Source organism: Podarcis tiliguerta (genome assembly GCF_965153285.1).
Source record: "Podarcis tiliguerta genome assembly, chromosome: Z".
Classification (NCBI taxonomy): Eukaryota; Metazoa; Chordata; class Lepidosauria; order Squamata; family Lacertidae; genus Podarcis; species Podarcis tiliguerta.
The window spans coordinates 21,351,705-21,365,566 of NC_139553.1; the positions used below are offsets into that span (position 1 = coordinate 21,351,705).

General features: G+C 39.7%; 1 protein-coding gene across 10 annotated transcripts in view; it reads left to right on the top strand.

Moving 5' to 3' along the window:
- ATRX (ATRX chromatin remodeler) overlaps window positions 1-13,862 on the top strand; it is a 90,362-nt gene that overhangs the window by 52,346 nt on the left and 24,154 nt on the right. For all 10 annotated transcript variants that reach the window (XM_083423283.1, XM_083423286.1, XM_083423288.1 and 7 more), the window contains 8 exons: window positions 640-819; window positions 2,356-2,494; window positions 2,712-2,821; window positions 4,490-4,636; window positions 4,849-5,026; window positions 7,946-8,083; window positions 9,097-9,272; window positions 11,004-11,121. In XM_083423283.1, coding sequence (XP_083279409.1) covers window positions 640-819; window positions 2,356-2,494; window positions 2,712-2,821; window positions 4,490-4,636; window positions 4,849-5,026; window positions 7,946-8,083; window positions 9,097-9,272; window positions 11,004-11,121 — 1,186 coding nt within the window. The remainder of the gene's footprint in view (window positions 1-639; window positions 820-2,355; window positions 2,495-2,711; window positions 2,822-4,489; window positions 4,637-4,848; window positions 5,027-7,945; window positions 8,084-9,096; window positions 9,273-11,003; window positions 11,122-13,862) is intronic.

The following is a 13,862-nucleotide window of genomic DNA, read 5'->3' on the forward strand; positions in this document are numbered from 1 at the left end:
TGAACCCTGTTTTCTGCCTTGGACAATAGGTAGTGAAGTAACACCCATTCAGGTAAGACAAATGGTTGGATTCAACTGGTAGTATCTAATAGAATATGCGACTGCCATATGGTAGTATTTTTTTGGTGGAGCTTCTAAAAGAATTAAATATGCCCCATGAAGGGTTTATTACTGCAACATGTTGTAATTGCTGTACTCAGAATAAATTGTAGTTTGCCACTGTTGCACTTCTTACTTTCGATTCCCTCCTTTTTGTCCTACACTGCATGGCAAGCCACTTTTGAAACAGGAGGACCTTCAAAAACAGTTTGTGTTGCAACTTTGGGGTATTTAGGGTGCTTCTGAAATACACTAAGGGCATCCTTGTTCGGTAAGTGCTCACGCGAATAAGTACATACAATAGTGACAAACTAGCCATTCAGTTTTGAAAACTTCTTTTCTCGTGCACTTTATTCAGCTACGGTTGCCGTGTATTGTATACTACTAATACTTGGCACCATTTAAAATAATATTAAGTAGCTAGGTTCATATTAGTGTCTTTATTTTCAAGACTATTCATTGTTTCCTTTTTATTACAACACTCAACGTGCATGAAAATATGGTAGACTTTCAATCAGTATTTTCTTCTGATTTTGACAGAGTAATTCTGATGATGATGATAATGATGATTCGAAATCTCCCGGGAAAGGCAGGAAAAAAATACGGAAGATACTTAAAGATGATAAGCTCAGAAGAGAAACTCAAAATGCTCTGAAAGAAGAGGAAGAGAGAAGAAGGCGCATTGCGGAAAGGGAACGTGAGAGGGAGAAGCTAAGAGAAGTAAGTTTGCTTATTATATACAAAGGGCATCAGGGGTTAGTCTGTTTGTTGTTAGCTTTGAACACTTTGGTGCTGGGGAATCTTAATAATCCTACCAGGTGCTGGTAGTACCTTGAAAGCACTAAGAGGGAATTATAATAGAAAACTTCAGTGTGCAGTAGCATTTCCTGGGAAACGTAAAATGCTACAAACATTTTAAACGTATTCATTCATTATTATAACTCTTACCAACAAACTACTCTTTCAGACACATGCTTACGATATTTTTATTTACCCAAGCCCATTCTAGTTGATATTTTAAACAATAGGTGTACCTCCAGGTAGGGCTAGAAAAACCTGTCTGAAACTCTGAACAGCCAGTGCTAGTTAGTGTTAACTATACTGAACTAGATGGCCCAGCAGCAATTGATCTCAAGTAGCTTCCTGTGTTCCTTTGGAGGACAGTTTTCATCTGTCCTCCAGACCAGATGAATCCTCCCAAATAGCCTCCTTCCCTGTTTTGCTCATGGATGCCTTCTGTCAGTGGGGCAACAAACGCTGGATAGTACCCATGTGTGAAAAGTACAATAATGTTGAGAGAACACTTGTTGGATGTATTTAACAACTTTAAGAAAAATTACTCTTGATTATCCAATCTTTTGTGAAAACATGGAACTGTTAAGGTTGTTGGTGTATCTAACTCAATGTTTTCTACACTGATTGGTAGCAGCTCATTAAGGTTTCAGACAGAAATCTCACCCAGCCCTACATGGAGTACTGGGATTGAACACAGCAACATAGACAAGCACACCCACAAGCATCTGCTAGCGACCTTGTAGCAACCTCTGCTTCAGCGTATTTGAGGTAGCGACCTCTGCTTCAGAGTATCTGAAGGAGTGTGTATACACACGAAAGCTCATACCTAGAAAGCTTATACTTAGTTGGTCTTTAAGGTGCTACTGCAATTGTTTTTTAAAAAATGAAAGATTCTTTTAAAGACTGTCTTAAGACAAAAATAGTAGATTCTCTTAAGAGAGTTCTTATTGGATTATCTTTTAATAATTTTTCTTTATCTTTCATCTTGTTATTTATTACGTCTCCTAGCTTGTGATTAAGAGAATCTCCTGTTGTTGCATGAAACAAATTATTCAAAGATCCAACTGTTAGCAGGTTAGAAGCAAGCATTACTGCATTCCCCAGAAACAGGATATAGATTTAACCCAGGGCACTTTCATTTCTAGCTTAACTATTATTTATGCTTTAGCTCATTTCTTTTGACCAGAGTGCCTCCATTTTCCAACACTGTCCCCATACACATATGAAGCAGCAATATGCAGTTTTCAAATGAAGTCCATGACTATGATGCAAGCCTCATTTGTTGACTTGGCATGGAACGCTCCCTGTCAAATACAGAGTAATTGTTTCATATCTTGGGATAAATCCATTTTCTTGCAACTGAAAAAGTGAGGCTTCACAATATTTATTCTGGTGTTAGCTCTGAGTAGCTTTGTTGTTTCTGTAACAGCTTGAATTAATTGCACACAAAAATCTTTCCAGGTGATAGAACTAGAAGATACACCAATGAAATGTCCAATTACAACTAAGCTGGTTTTAGATGAAGATGAAGAAACCAAAGAACCTATAGTACAAGTTCATCGTGACATAGTTACAAAGCTGAAGCCACATCAAGTTGATGGTAAGAAACTGTGGCAGGAGCTTTGCCCCCAAAACTCTGGATTTCTATGAGTTTACCTTTTTAACTGGTAGGGTTAGAGAGATGTTGCCATGTTCTGTGACTGCCATTATAAGCCAAAGCAAGAAATAGTGCTTGTTTATTGCTGATTTTTTAAAAAAATAAGTAGTGCAGAGTATTTAAAATTTCTATAAGGATCTTTTGAAAATATTACTTCTAGGTGTACAGTTTATGTGGGATTGCTGTTGTGAATCTGTGAAAAAAACAAGGAAATCTGCAGGCTCTGGATGCATTCTTGCCCACTGTATGGGTCTGGGAAAGACCTTGCAGGTATGTTTAAAGAATTTGTTGGCAGGGATAGAACTTGCTCTTTCTAGCTTTGGTAAAAGCTGCAGCATCGTGTAAATGTAAAAGCCTTCTCCCGACTATTTGTGTGTGTTTTCCCATTGCCTTTTTTAGCCTTATTGTTATAGTTTCCATCTTAAGGCAATAATACAATATCCAGTTTATTTGTAGTCGCTGTAGGGAGAATAGCTTGGTGCAGGGAGGAGAGATTTTATTACATCTTGATACCACTCTTCCTCCACGGGGCTCAAACACTTTCCATGAAGGGTGGGTATCCAGTTTTATCCTCTGAACAATTGTGTGAGATAGGTAAGACTGAGAAAACAGCTTGTCCCCAAATCATCCAGTGAGCTTGATAGTTGATCTGGGAATTTGAACTTTAGCTTCCCCTGTGCTGATCCAACATTCTGTTCTGCACAATCAGAATGAATTTCAAGAACGAGAACACTTTTTCTGTGCAGCCTGAGCAGGGACAGTCATCATTAAGAAAAGAGATAGGAATAGGCTAACATATAAGTGGACTGTCCCTGGATCAAGCGACTTTTCTTTAAGTTTTCAAGTTCTTAACCTAGCTGGTCATCTGAACTAGCCAGATGTTTAACTGAGAATCAATCACAGTCAGTCCATCATTTGAAAAGTAGGACCTTATAGCTGTCTTGCCCAAAAATGGGAACTAGACATTCCATTTTGGGACTGTAATCTTAATTTGGCACCTAGCTCATATATCTGAGTATCTAACACTGCGCGTGCGCGCACACACGATGTTACTTCTTTCAAAAAAGAACTGGCAGAAGCATAGTGTAGCTGTGTTGATTACTGGAAGAATGTTCCTTTGTTGTAGTATTACAGTCATTGAACACCTAGCCCCTAAAACAATAAAAAAACTAAAAAAGAAAATTGAGAAATATCTAACAAAATATCATGGGCATGCACATGCCCATCACAACTTATAACATGAGTGATGGTTGGCTCCCTGTGATGCTTGTGAAATTTTGTTCCTTAAAGCAGTCTCAAAGCAGTAGATGTGCTATCTTAGGGAAATACTGAATTTTTTTCAGGTATAACAATGCATTCTGGGAAAATGCTGTAACCTTGCAGGGGAGAAAACATAATAGGAAAATATCAGGACTGCACCCAATAAATGAGTAAAAGGCTATGCATGTGTTGTTCTACAGTCAGACGTTTGGAAGGCTGAGTGTTTGAGGGGGTATCTTTTGCCTCTCTGGGTAGCATTTTCCCCCCAACCTGAATATAAACAAAGTATACCTTTAAGTGCCAGAGTTTCCTTGGGTTTTCCTACACTAAAGTTGTTCATCTTGGAATGGATTAACATGCTATGCACAAGCCCCTTTTCACACACAAACACCTGGCAGTGAATTTAACTACCTAGAGAGAGATGATCCACTAAACAGCTATATTGGAAGAAATCAAAATTAGTTGGTTGCATAACAAATACACGCAGCAAGCTTAATACAAGGAGAAAGGCTTTGATTCACACACAAACCCCTAATAAATAATTCATTATGAAAATCAGCTAGTTTTGCCCCATGTTAGTCACCACATTTTTTAAAAAGCATATTTGTAGCTGCTTTTTTCTTTATGAAAATGTGAAGACATATATTGAAGGTGATTTGTTTGTTCTCTCTCTTGAAGGTAGTTAGTTTTCTTCATACTATCCTGTTGTGCGACAAGATGGATTTCAGGACAGCTCTTGTTGTTTGTCCGCTGAACACAGCCCTGAATTGGTTGAATGAATTTGAGAAATGGCAAGAAGGCTTAGAAGACGATGAGAAACTTGAGGTATGTATAATTCACGATGGACTTCAGGGTACATTCAGTTTCAATCATGAAAAATTACATAATTAAGAAATGCAAACAATAACATTTGTGTTGAATGTGTGAGAAGTTTATCCATTGAATATGAGCATTTTCAGTATTTAACATTCTGCAAGTACATTAATGGCATGTTTGGTTGGGGGTGGAAATTCAGTTTTTTTGTCTGTTTTCACAAGGTCTGTGAACTAGCAACAGTGAAACGCCCTCAAGAGAGAAGCTATCTGCTCCAAAGATGGCAGGATGAAGGGGGTGTAATGATCATAGGCTATGAGATGTACCGTAACCTTGCACAAGGGAGAAATGTGAAGAGCAGGAAACTCAAGGAAATATTTAACAAAGCACTGGTTGATCCAGGTAAGCCAGAATGTTATGCAAATCGTTTTATGTGAACCATTCATAATGATCACATCGCTTTGATGCTTCCTCTGTTGCATGGGACATTGATGGATAGGTAGTTCATCCATTACATATTTGGAAGCAGGTATGTGTAAAGTGGGTCCCTCTAGCAGCTGGAGTTCCACACACAAAACACAACTCTGCAGTCTTCTCCAGCTTCCCAAGAGGAATTCCAACCATGCCAGAATAGAAGCATTGAAACCTCCTCTCAGAAAAGAGGAGAGGAGGTGGTCTCCCTTCTCTTTTCTACACTCCTACCCCTTCTGCAATAAAATGCTGGTGTTTGGGGGTTCTGGAGAGTGGGGAAAAGGTGTTTTTGCTTTCTGTTCTCTTAAAACTTTCCTGTATAGTGCAGGAAGGGAAGTTTTTTGTACCTCATGGCATGCAACTCCCGAGTTCTAACCTCATCATCCAGGATCATTTACTTTAAGTTGTTAGGAGTTGGAAGAGGCCACGTATTCCCAGCTGCCTCCCATTCGCCTCCCCTCTCCCTTCTCAATGGGCACCTCAATATGTCATATGTCTTGAAAGCACAGGGTCTTCTTGTCAGACTGTTTTGGGGTTTCATATTAATTCCTGGAACAATGCTGCAGCAATACATTTGGTGTTTCTTATTTTGTCGATCGTTTATATATGATTGGTTGTTTATGTCTGTATTATGATGACATTTCTGCATAGTATCTTAGATTGAGGATTGAAATCTTTCTCTGTAGTCAGTTGTATTTAATCCTTACTTCTTCTGTGACTATATTGTTGTTTTTTTAAACTTTTTAAAATTCAAAACTAGAACAAAACATATTATCCAGAAACATATCATCCTTATTCCCCCCCCCATTTTTCCTCCCTCCCCCCACCCTCCCACACAACCCCCCCCGACCCCCACCCCCCCCGGCTTCCCTCAGTTCCAGTCTTTGATTTCTCTAAGAATGCTGTTTTCTGCATGTTACACAGTTGTATAGATCCTCAAACTATTTAGCTGATTATCATCAATAGAAAGGTTTGTGAATGTTTATTCAAAGCCAGCCAAGGAGTCCAGTTCGCTTTCTTGCGTCTTCAAATACTTTGTAAAGGGTTCCCATTCATCTTTAAAGTCACAGTTATCCTTGTCCCATAGCTTATATGTCAATTTTGCCAGTTCTGCATAGTCCATCAATTTTTCTTGCCATGATTCTTTAGTTGGGGTTTCTTCAGTCTTCCATCCTTGTGCTATTAGAACTCTCGCGGCCGTTGTTACATACATGAAGATGTTTTTCAGCTTTTTTGGCAGATCTTTCCCTACAATCCCTAGCAAAAATGCTTCAGGTTTTTAAACAAATGTTAAATGGAACATTTTCTTCAATTCATTGTATATCATTTCCCAAATTTTTAAAATTACATTACAATCCCACCACATATGATAAAATGTCCCCTCCTTTTCCTTACACTTCCAACATATATTTGAACTAGTTTTGTCCATTTTCCCTAACTGCACTGGTGTTGTGTACCATCTGTACATCATCTTCATGTAATTCTTTTTCAGTAGGGAACAATCTGTAAATTTTAAATCAGTTTTCCATAATTTTCCCCAATCTTCCATCATAATGCTGTGATCTACATCTTGTGCCCATTTAATCATAACTGATTTTAACTCTTCATCTTTCGTCTCCCATTCTAATAATATGCTGTATGCGGCCTTCAGTAATTTCACTTTCCCTTCAATCACTTCCGTTTGAAACCTAGATCTTGTGTAACTGAATCCTTTCTTGCTGTCTTTTTTATGTGTTTCATATAGTTGTCGTTAATGTGACCAACTGTGAAAGTGGTCTTTGATCTCATCGTAATCTCTTAATTTCCATTTTCCATCATGGTCTGTGACTATATTGTATCTATATGCATTCCTGTGTAGCAAGGGAGTCCCCTGAGTATGTAGGAACTGTTGCCTTGTTTTTATTTTTGCTTTAGTCCCCCCCATATATTTGTCTATCCTCCCTCCAATACTTGAAAGGCTAATGACTGCCCATCTACTAACATGTACCTGTAGGGTAAGGGTAATGTACTGAATAGATCTGCCAGGTGGCATTTTCTTTCACCTTGGAGAAATGGTTAAATTCAAGACATAGTTTTGTACAAGGTGTTGCCCATCTTGCTAACTTGACTTGGATATTGCTGAAAATTAATTATGGAGAATGATCATTTTTACAGGATTATAGTCAAGATTGACTTTATTTCTACGGTCCAGTAGATGGTGGTATAGCCTGGAATTATAAATGCACATTGAGAAATACTGCTAGAGAGAATCTGCATGGTTAATTTCTTGGGACACTTTTCAAGGGAATTGCTACAGAACGCTGTGTTTTGTAATCCGTGGACCAACACATAATGTTCAATAAGCTGTTGGATCAATTGATGTTGTTTCTTGCACATATTTATTAAAGTTGTGATTATCATGTTAATCTTGCCTTTCTGGCCTATAGGTATTAAAAACTACCAAAGGTAATCCTCTTGTTTTCTATTTGAGAAAATGCCAAGGAAAATCATAGCTAGTATGAAATACCCAGTAATCTTCTACCACGTTCAGGAGGGTCACATTATGCACATTGAAAAGCTGTTGCACATGAGCAATTTCTTGAAATATCTTATTTTGAGCACAGAGGTGCCATGGCAGTACAGGGAAGATAGAGAACTTGCCCTTTCTAGACTGGAAATGCATATCTTCCATCTGGACTCTCATGAGTGAATGTTTTGCCACATTTGTAGGTGTAGGTGTAGGTGTAGTTACCACTGGATAAAAGTAGAAGTGGCAGTTAAGCTGCATGTTTGTAAGAAGCCTGTCAAGTATTTCTTCTTGGTATCAGCAAGATTCAAAGTAGGCTCTCCCCCCGCCCTTTTTTAAACCAGGCCCTGACTTTGTCATATGTGATGAAGGACACATACTGAAAAATGAAGCGTCTGCTGTTTCTAAAGCTATGAATTCTATAAGATCCAGGAGGAGGATCATTCTTACAGGAACTCCATTGCAAAACAACCTCATAGAATGTAAGTACAATTTGAGTTGGTTGCTGATGACCTGAATGGGTTGGGTATCATCCCTCAACACATGATGGAGGCAGGAGAGCAAAGAACTCTGGGAGCCAGGTGCAGTCCCCTCAGTTTTTTCTTTCCTGCCTGAACATCTATTTTATATATGTCTGTGATTTCAGTAAAATAAAATTTAAAAGCTTTGTTAATATGAGGAAGTGAGTATTCCTGAAGCCTTGATTTTCTTCTTCACTTGTAATCCTCAGGTGTATTCAGTTATTTCCTTTGTCAGTCACACTCAGAGTAGATCCATTGAAATTATTAAACTTTACTAATTTAGGTCCAGAAAACTTACTGAGTCTACTATCAGCAAAACTTGGTTGGATACACTGCATGGTGTTTTTTTAAACATGTGCCTGTGCTTCAGCTGTTATTACCTACACAGTGTTACCACATTTATCAAATTATCAAATATGCCTGAGAGAACTTTCCTTAGGTTTATTCCCTGTCTTTTTTTAGCAATAGACTTCATGTGATTTAATATGGGTATGCAAGCATTGTATACTTACCAGGTTTGATATAGTCTGCAAACCTACAATCCTGTGCCATGGAAGGGCAGGATTCAAATGATCTTCTGTTGGGTCCCAATATGCATGCTCACGCACATATACTCGATTTGTCCCACAGAGTGTGCTCTTCCCTGTGTACACAACTCCTGCCTCTGCAATATGCAGACCGGAGGTCTTGAAAGGAAGGGACTGGAGTGCGTCACCTGCTCATAAATGGTGTGACTGAACTGGATGCATGGAAGAGCTTTGCAGTAGGCAGAGAGGAGAGTCCTGGCTGGACCCTCCAGGGCTTCCAGAAGTATTAATGTATGCAGAGTACAAGACTGTAGTGCCCCTTTAAACAGTTTTCTTTTGAACTTGCTTGCCAAATAGGAAATGACATGGTGCATTTAAAAAATATTTCATGGGAGCTATTTTGGCATAGAAACCTATATAGCTAAAGTTTAATTTGTGGTTCCTTAGATCACTGCATGGTTAACTTTATCAAGGAGAATTTGCTTGGGTCAATTAAGGAGTTCCGAAATCGATTTATAAATCCCATCCAGAATGGTCAGTGTGCGGACTCTACCTTGGCTGATGTCAGGGTGATGAAAAAACGTGCCCACATCTTGTATGAAATGTTAAATGGATGCGTTCAGGTATGTGAATCTTTGCTTTTTATTGCCTTGCAATCTGAGAGTTAAGGATTACTTAACTTTTAACAGCTTTTGAATTCTGTTTATTTGTATTGACCAAAGATACACTTCTTTCAGTTCTTTAATGACAATAGGAATTTGCAGAAAAAAGAAGAAAAATCACTGTAAGTTGTTACAGTGGCTTATAAAGGAGTATAGGATGCAGCTTTATGATTTACAGAATCAATAGTAAAACATTCTGAGAGGAAAGGGATGTAATTACAATGTGTTCCATTGCCTAAAACAAAATAATTACCATTTTTTACTTATTTCATAAAATTTATACACTGATTGATTGTAGAAAACCTCAAAGAGTTTACAAAAAGAAAAAAGAAAATTGAGTAAAAATAACATTATTTTAAATACTGTACATACAAAAGTTAAAATACCAAAACAGATTAAAATTACCTCAATGCATCTGGGTAGGCTTGTCTAAACAGGAAAGCTTTTAGCAGGCACCAAAAAGGGTTCAATGGGCAGGGAGTTCCAAAGTGCAGGTGTTGCTACACTATATGATTGGCGAGTTCTTAAAATTGTGGAACAGGTATTATGTGGCAGCTGTAGTAGTGCCAGTTCTGCCAATCAAAGTGGGCACATGTGGGGTGGGATAATTTCATACTTAAACTGCCCCTAGTTCTTAGGGGTTTTATATCCTAATAATAACACCTTGAACTTGCTCTGGTAGAAAAGCTACATTCAGTGCTGATCTCTGAGCACAGATGTTATATCCTGACAAGGCCTCGCTCATGTCATCAGTCATGCTGCAGCATTCTGCACTAACTGCAGTTTCCAGATCAAGTGCAAGAGAAGTCCAACATAGAACACTTCAGTAATCTAGTCTTGGAAGTAACCAATGCCTTAACTACTATAGCCAGGTCCAGGAATGACTGTAGCTGTTGAACCAACTGCAGTTGGTAAAAGGAACTTATAGCCATTGAGGATATCTGAACCTCCAGTGTCAGAAGCACTTCAAAACTGAACTTCAGGGAGAGTGTAACTTCATCCAGAGTAGGCAACTGATCAATTTCTCAGATAGAGGAGCTGCTTGCCCATAGTTTCTCCATATTGCCAGGATTCAAGCTCAGCTTGTTTTCCCTCATCCATTTCACTACCATGCCCAGGGACCGCACTGCCTCTCCTGATCCAGATGTTATGGAGTAGATGTCAATCATCAGGGCAAACCAGGGTGACACAGTCTCGTGGCCAGGCCTGAACCCAGATTGGAATGGAGCTAAATAATCTGTGTTCTCCAAGAATGCCTCCAGCTGCCCCACCACAGCGCTATCCACCACGTTCTCTAAAATGGGGGTGGGGGTATTGGAAACTGGCCAATAGCTGTTCCAATCCAAACGGTCCAGGGCTGATATGTTTAGGAGCAGTTGCACCACTGCCTTTTTCAGTGCAGCAGGGACCACCCCTTCACTCTGCACCTCAGCCCACCTCTGCTGGATTTAGTAAGCCAGGAGGGACAGGGGTCACGGGGCGCAAGGTCGGACACATGGCTGCCAGCAAAAAAAATTATGTGATAAACATTTGAATTCTGGATTGTGGATTCCTACATTATAAATGTCTTTCACCAAGTTTTGTTTTCTGTAGTTTAGATTTTGGAGCTGTCCAATGTTTAGTTGGTTTGCTAATTGTACTATTATTTAACAATATTCTATGGCACATTAAAAAAATACTTACAATTTACAGAGGAAAGATTATACAGCATTAACAAAGTTCCTGCCACCAAAATATGAATATGTTCTGGCTGTTAGAATGACTCCTCTTCAGTGTAAACTGTATCAATTCTACTTGGATAATCTAACAGGTAAGTGATCATCCATTATCACTTTGGGCTTTATTTTATTTGATTCCATTGCATCCTTGAGCTCTATGTGTGGATGCAGGTCTAACTGTCCAGAGGCTTTTTGCTGTGACAGTTTTGTTAAATTTCTACACTAGCCTCAAAGTTTAGACCCTGCATGTGAAATGCTGCAGTTTGTGTGTTCAGCCGGCATTCAGGGGAAAGGCTGCTTTGAAAGTTTAAGTCAGTTATTGTCGTCAGATTTTAATGCCAACAAGGAGCTGATCCATGGGATCTTGTTGACGGTGTGTGGTGTGGAAGTGGATTTGCACTTATTCGCTGGACCCATAGGTAGCCCATGTGGGCAGCGCATTTTGATAATGCCTATTAGACAGGAGTGCCTGGCATGCTCTGGTCCATGGGGTCACGAAGAGTCGGACACAACTAAATGACTAAACAACAAATTAGCGAAAAATTGAGTGTGTGTAATCCAGGATTGCACGATCAAATCCCACAAGGCAGTGAAAGGTGGTCAAGGTATGAAAAACAACTGGGTATGTTTAGCCTGGAGAAGAGAAGACTGAGGGCTCTCACACAGCAGAACTTTGATCTTCTGCCCCAGAGGACAGGACGAGGTCTAATTGGCTTAGGTTATAGGAGAAAAGATTTTAGTTGAACGTGAGGATATATGTCTTGTCAGTAAGAGTAGCTTGGCAATGGAACCAATGAGCTAGAGAAATTGTGGGATTTCCCTGGCTAGAGATCTTCAAGCAGAGGCTGGACCGTCATCTGTTAGGAATACTCTAGGTCAGGATTAACTATATTGGGAAGAGCATTGAACTAGATTGTCTCCAAGGTCCTCTTCAGTTTATTGGGCTTGGAGAATTCTCTGTTTAAGGGCTGCCTTAGATCATACTGAACTTCCATTCATATGGGTTTCTCTATCCCTTGTAGAGTATATCTCTATATTGTACAGAGGTGCCTCGCAAGATGAAATTAATTCGTTCCGCGAGTCTCTTCGTCTAGCGGTTTTTTCCATCTTGCGAAGCAACCCTATTAGCGGATTAGCGTTATTAGCGGTTTAGCGGATATTAGCGCTATTAAAGGCTTAAGCGATTAGCGGATTAGCTGCTAAAAGGCTATTAGCGGTTTAGCGGCTTAGAAAAAGGGGGTGGGGAGCGGAAAAAAATCTCAAGACTCGCAAGACATTTTCGTCTTGCGAAGCAAGCCCATAGGGAAATTCGTCCTGCGAAGCGCATTGAAAAACTGAAAACCCTTTCGTCTAGCGGGTTTTCCGTCTTGCGAGGCATTCGTCTTGTGGGGTACCACTGTATTTGGACTCCTTTATTGTTCTGCTGGTGATTGCGTATGACTATATTCAAGACTGGTAGTCCTCCTGCACTGTTGCTGCCACTGATGGCAGAGTGCCGAATGAAGGAGAGGAAATCTTTCTCCATTCCTCCCTCCCTCTGCCAGCAAGGTTGCTTGGGCGGGGGGCAGGAATGGGACAAGCTCTAAAGTGATGGATGGTTGGGGTTGAGTCAGCTTTTAAGGGCATGAGAGGAGGGGGATTGGAAAAGCTATGGGGAAGGTGGGCTGAGCAAAGTGTGAGATGAAGACGTTTTTTGGGACATGCTCTGAGGGAATGGGGGGAAGGATATTGTGGGAATGAGCTGTGAAAGGGAGCTTGAATTTTTGGACAAGCTGTGAAGGGAATGTTTTTGTAGGGCAAGGTGTAAAGGGAGGAGTTGAGATGTTAAGTGAGGGAGGATTGGATGAGGTGTAGTGGGAGCAGGGTTGGCCAGCAGTGTTAGAAACTGTGATAGAAAAGCTAGGAACCAAATGGCTTCTGGGACCTGAGTTGTGGGTGGCAAAACAGAATGTCTAGTTGCCACTGGGGGGGACAGCAACACTTTATGTTTATTATTGTGATAAGCGTGAATTGATAAGCAATTCACATAAGTGACACATTGTTAATATCACATTTTTAGTCGAAATTGTTAATACATGTTTAATTTTGTGCTGACAATAAAAATTGGTACCATACTCCAGTTTTCCAAGTGCTCTACTCTTTTTTTGTTAAACTGCTTAACATATTGTCTATCCTTGACATATACTTTGAGGCTTCAAAGCACATACATGTCAGTAATCCTTGAGCATCAGCCAGGCACAAAAAAATGGCACCCAGTCTTTTGGGTGTGCTCACAAATGGAGACTCTTTAGACGCAAAATGCTCCTGGCACCCTGCTAATTTCAAACCCTCTTGGCCAGATGTAAATGTAGGGGGCTGGCAATAAGGGTGTGTGGGCTGGCAGGGCTGGTGAGCAGTGTGAGGAGGAGTGGCAAGCCCAAGTACACCAATATGCACAATTCAGAAGGAATTGTTACATTTTTAAGATGTTGGGGAAAAATACCACCAATATACTGAATGTTGCACAAGCTAAAGTATTTTTATAGCATTTGCATACACAGAAATTCTGGAAATTTTTGAGGCACTGTAGATAAGCCAATTCATTATTTCTTTGGGTTTATTTCCATAATCCCTGCCACTTAGGGAATTGTTAAATAGACATTTTATGTTGTTGTCTGAATTAGATTTATATCTCACCAGTGTTGCTGCGTAATATCCAGAAAAGCTATACTTCTTTGATCATTATTGAATAACAATTACAGACCCCAGCTTAAAATGTTAAGGTCCAATCATTTAACATTTCTGATGTTTAAAAACACCATGTTTATAGACTTTCTCAGAATTTGCAGCCCAG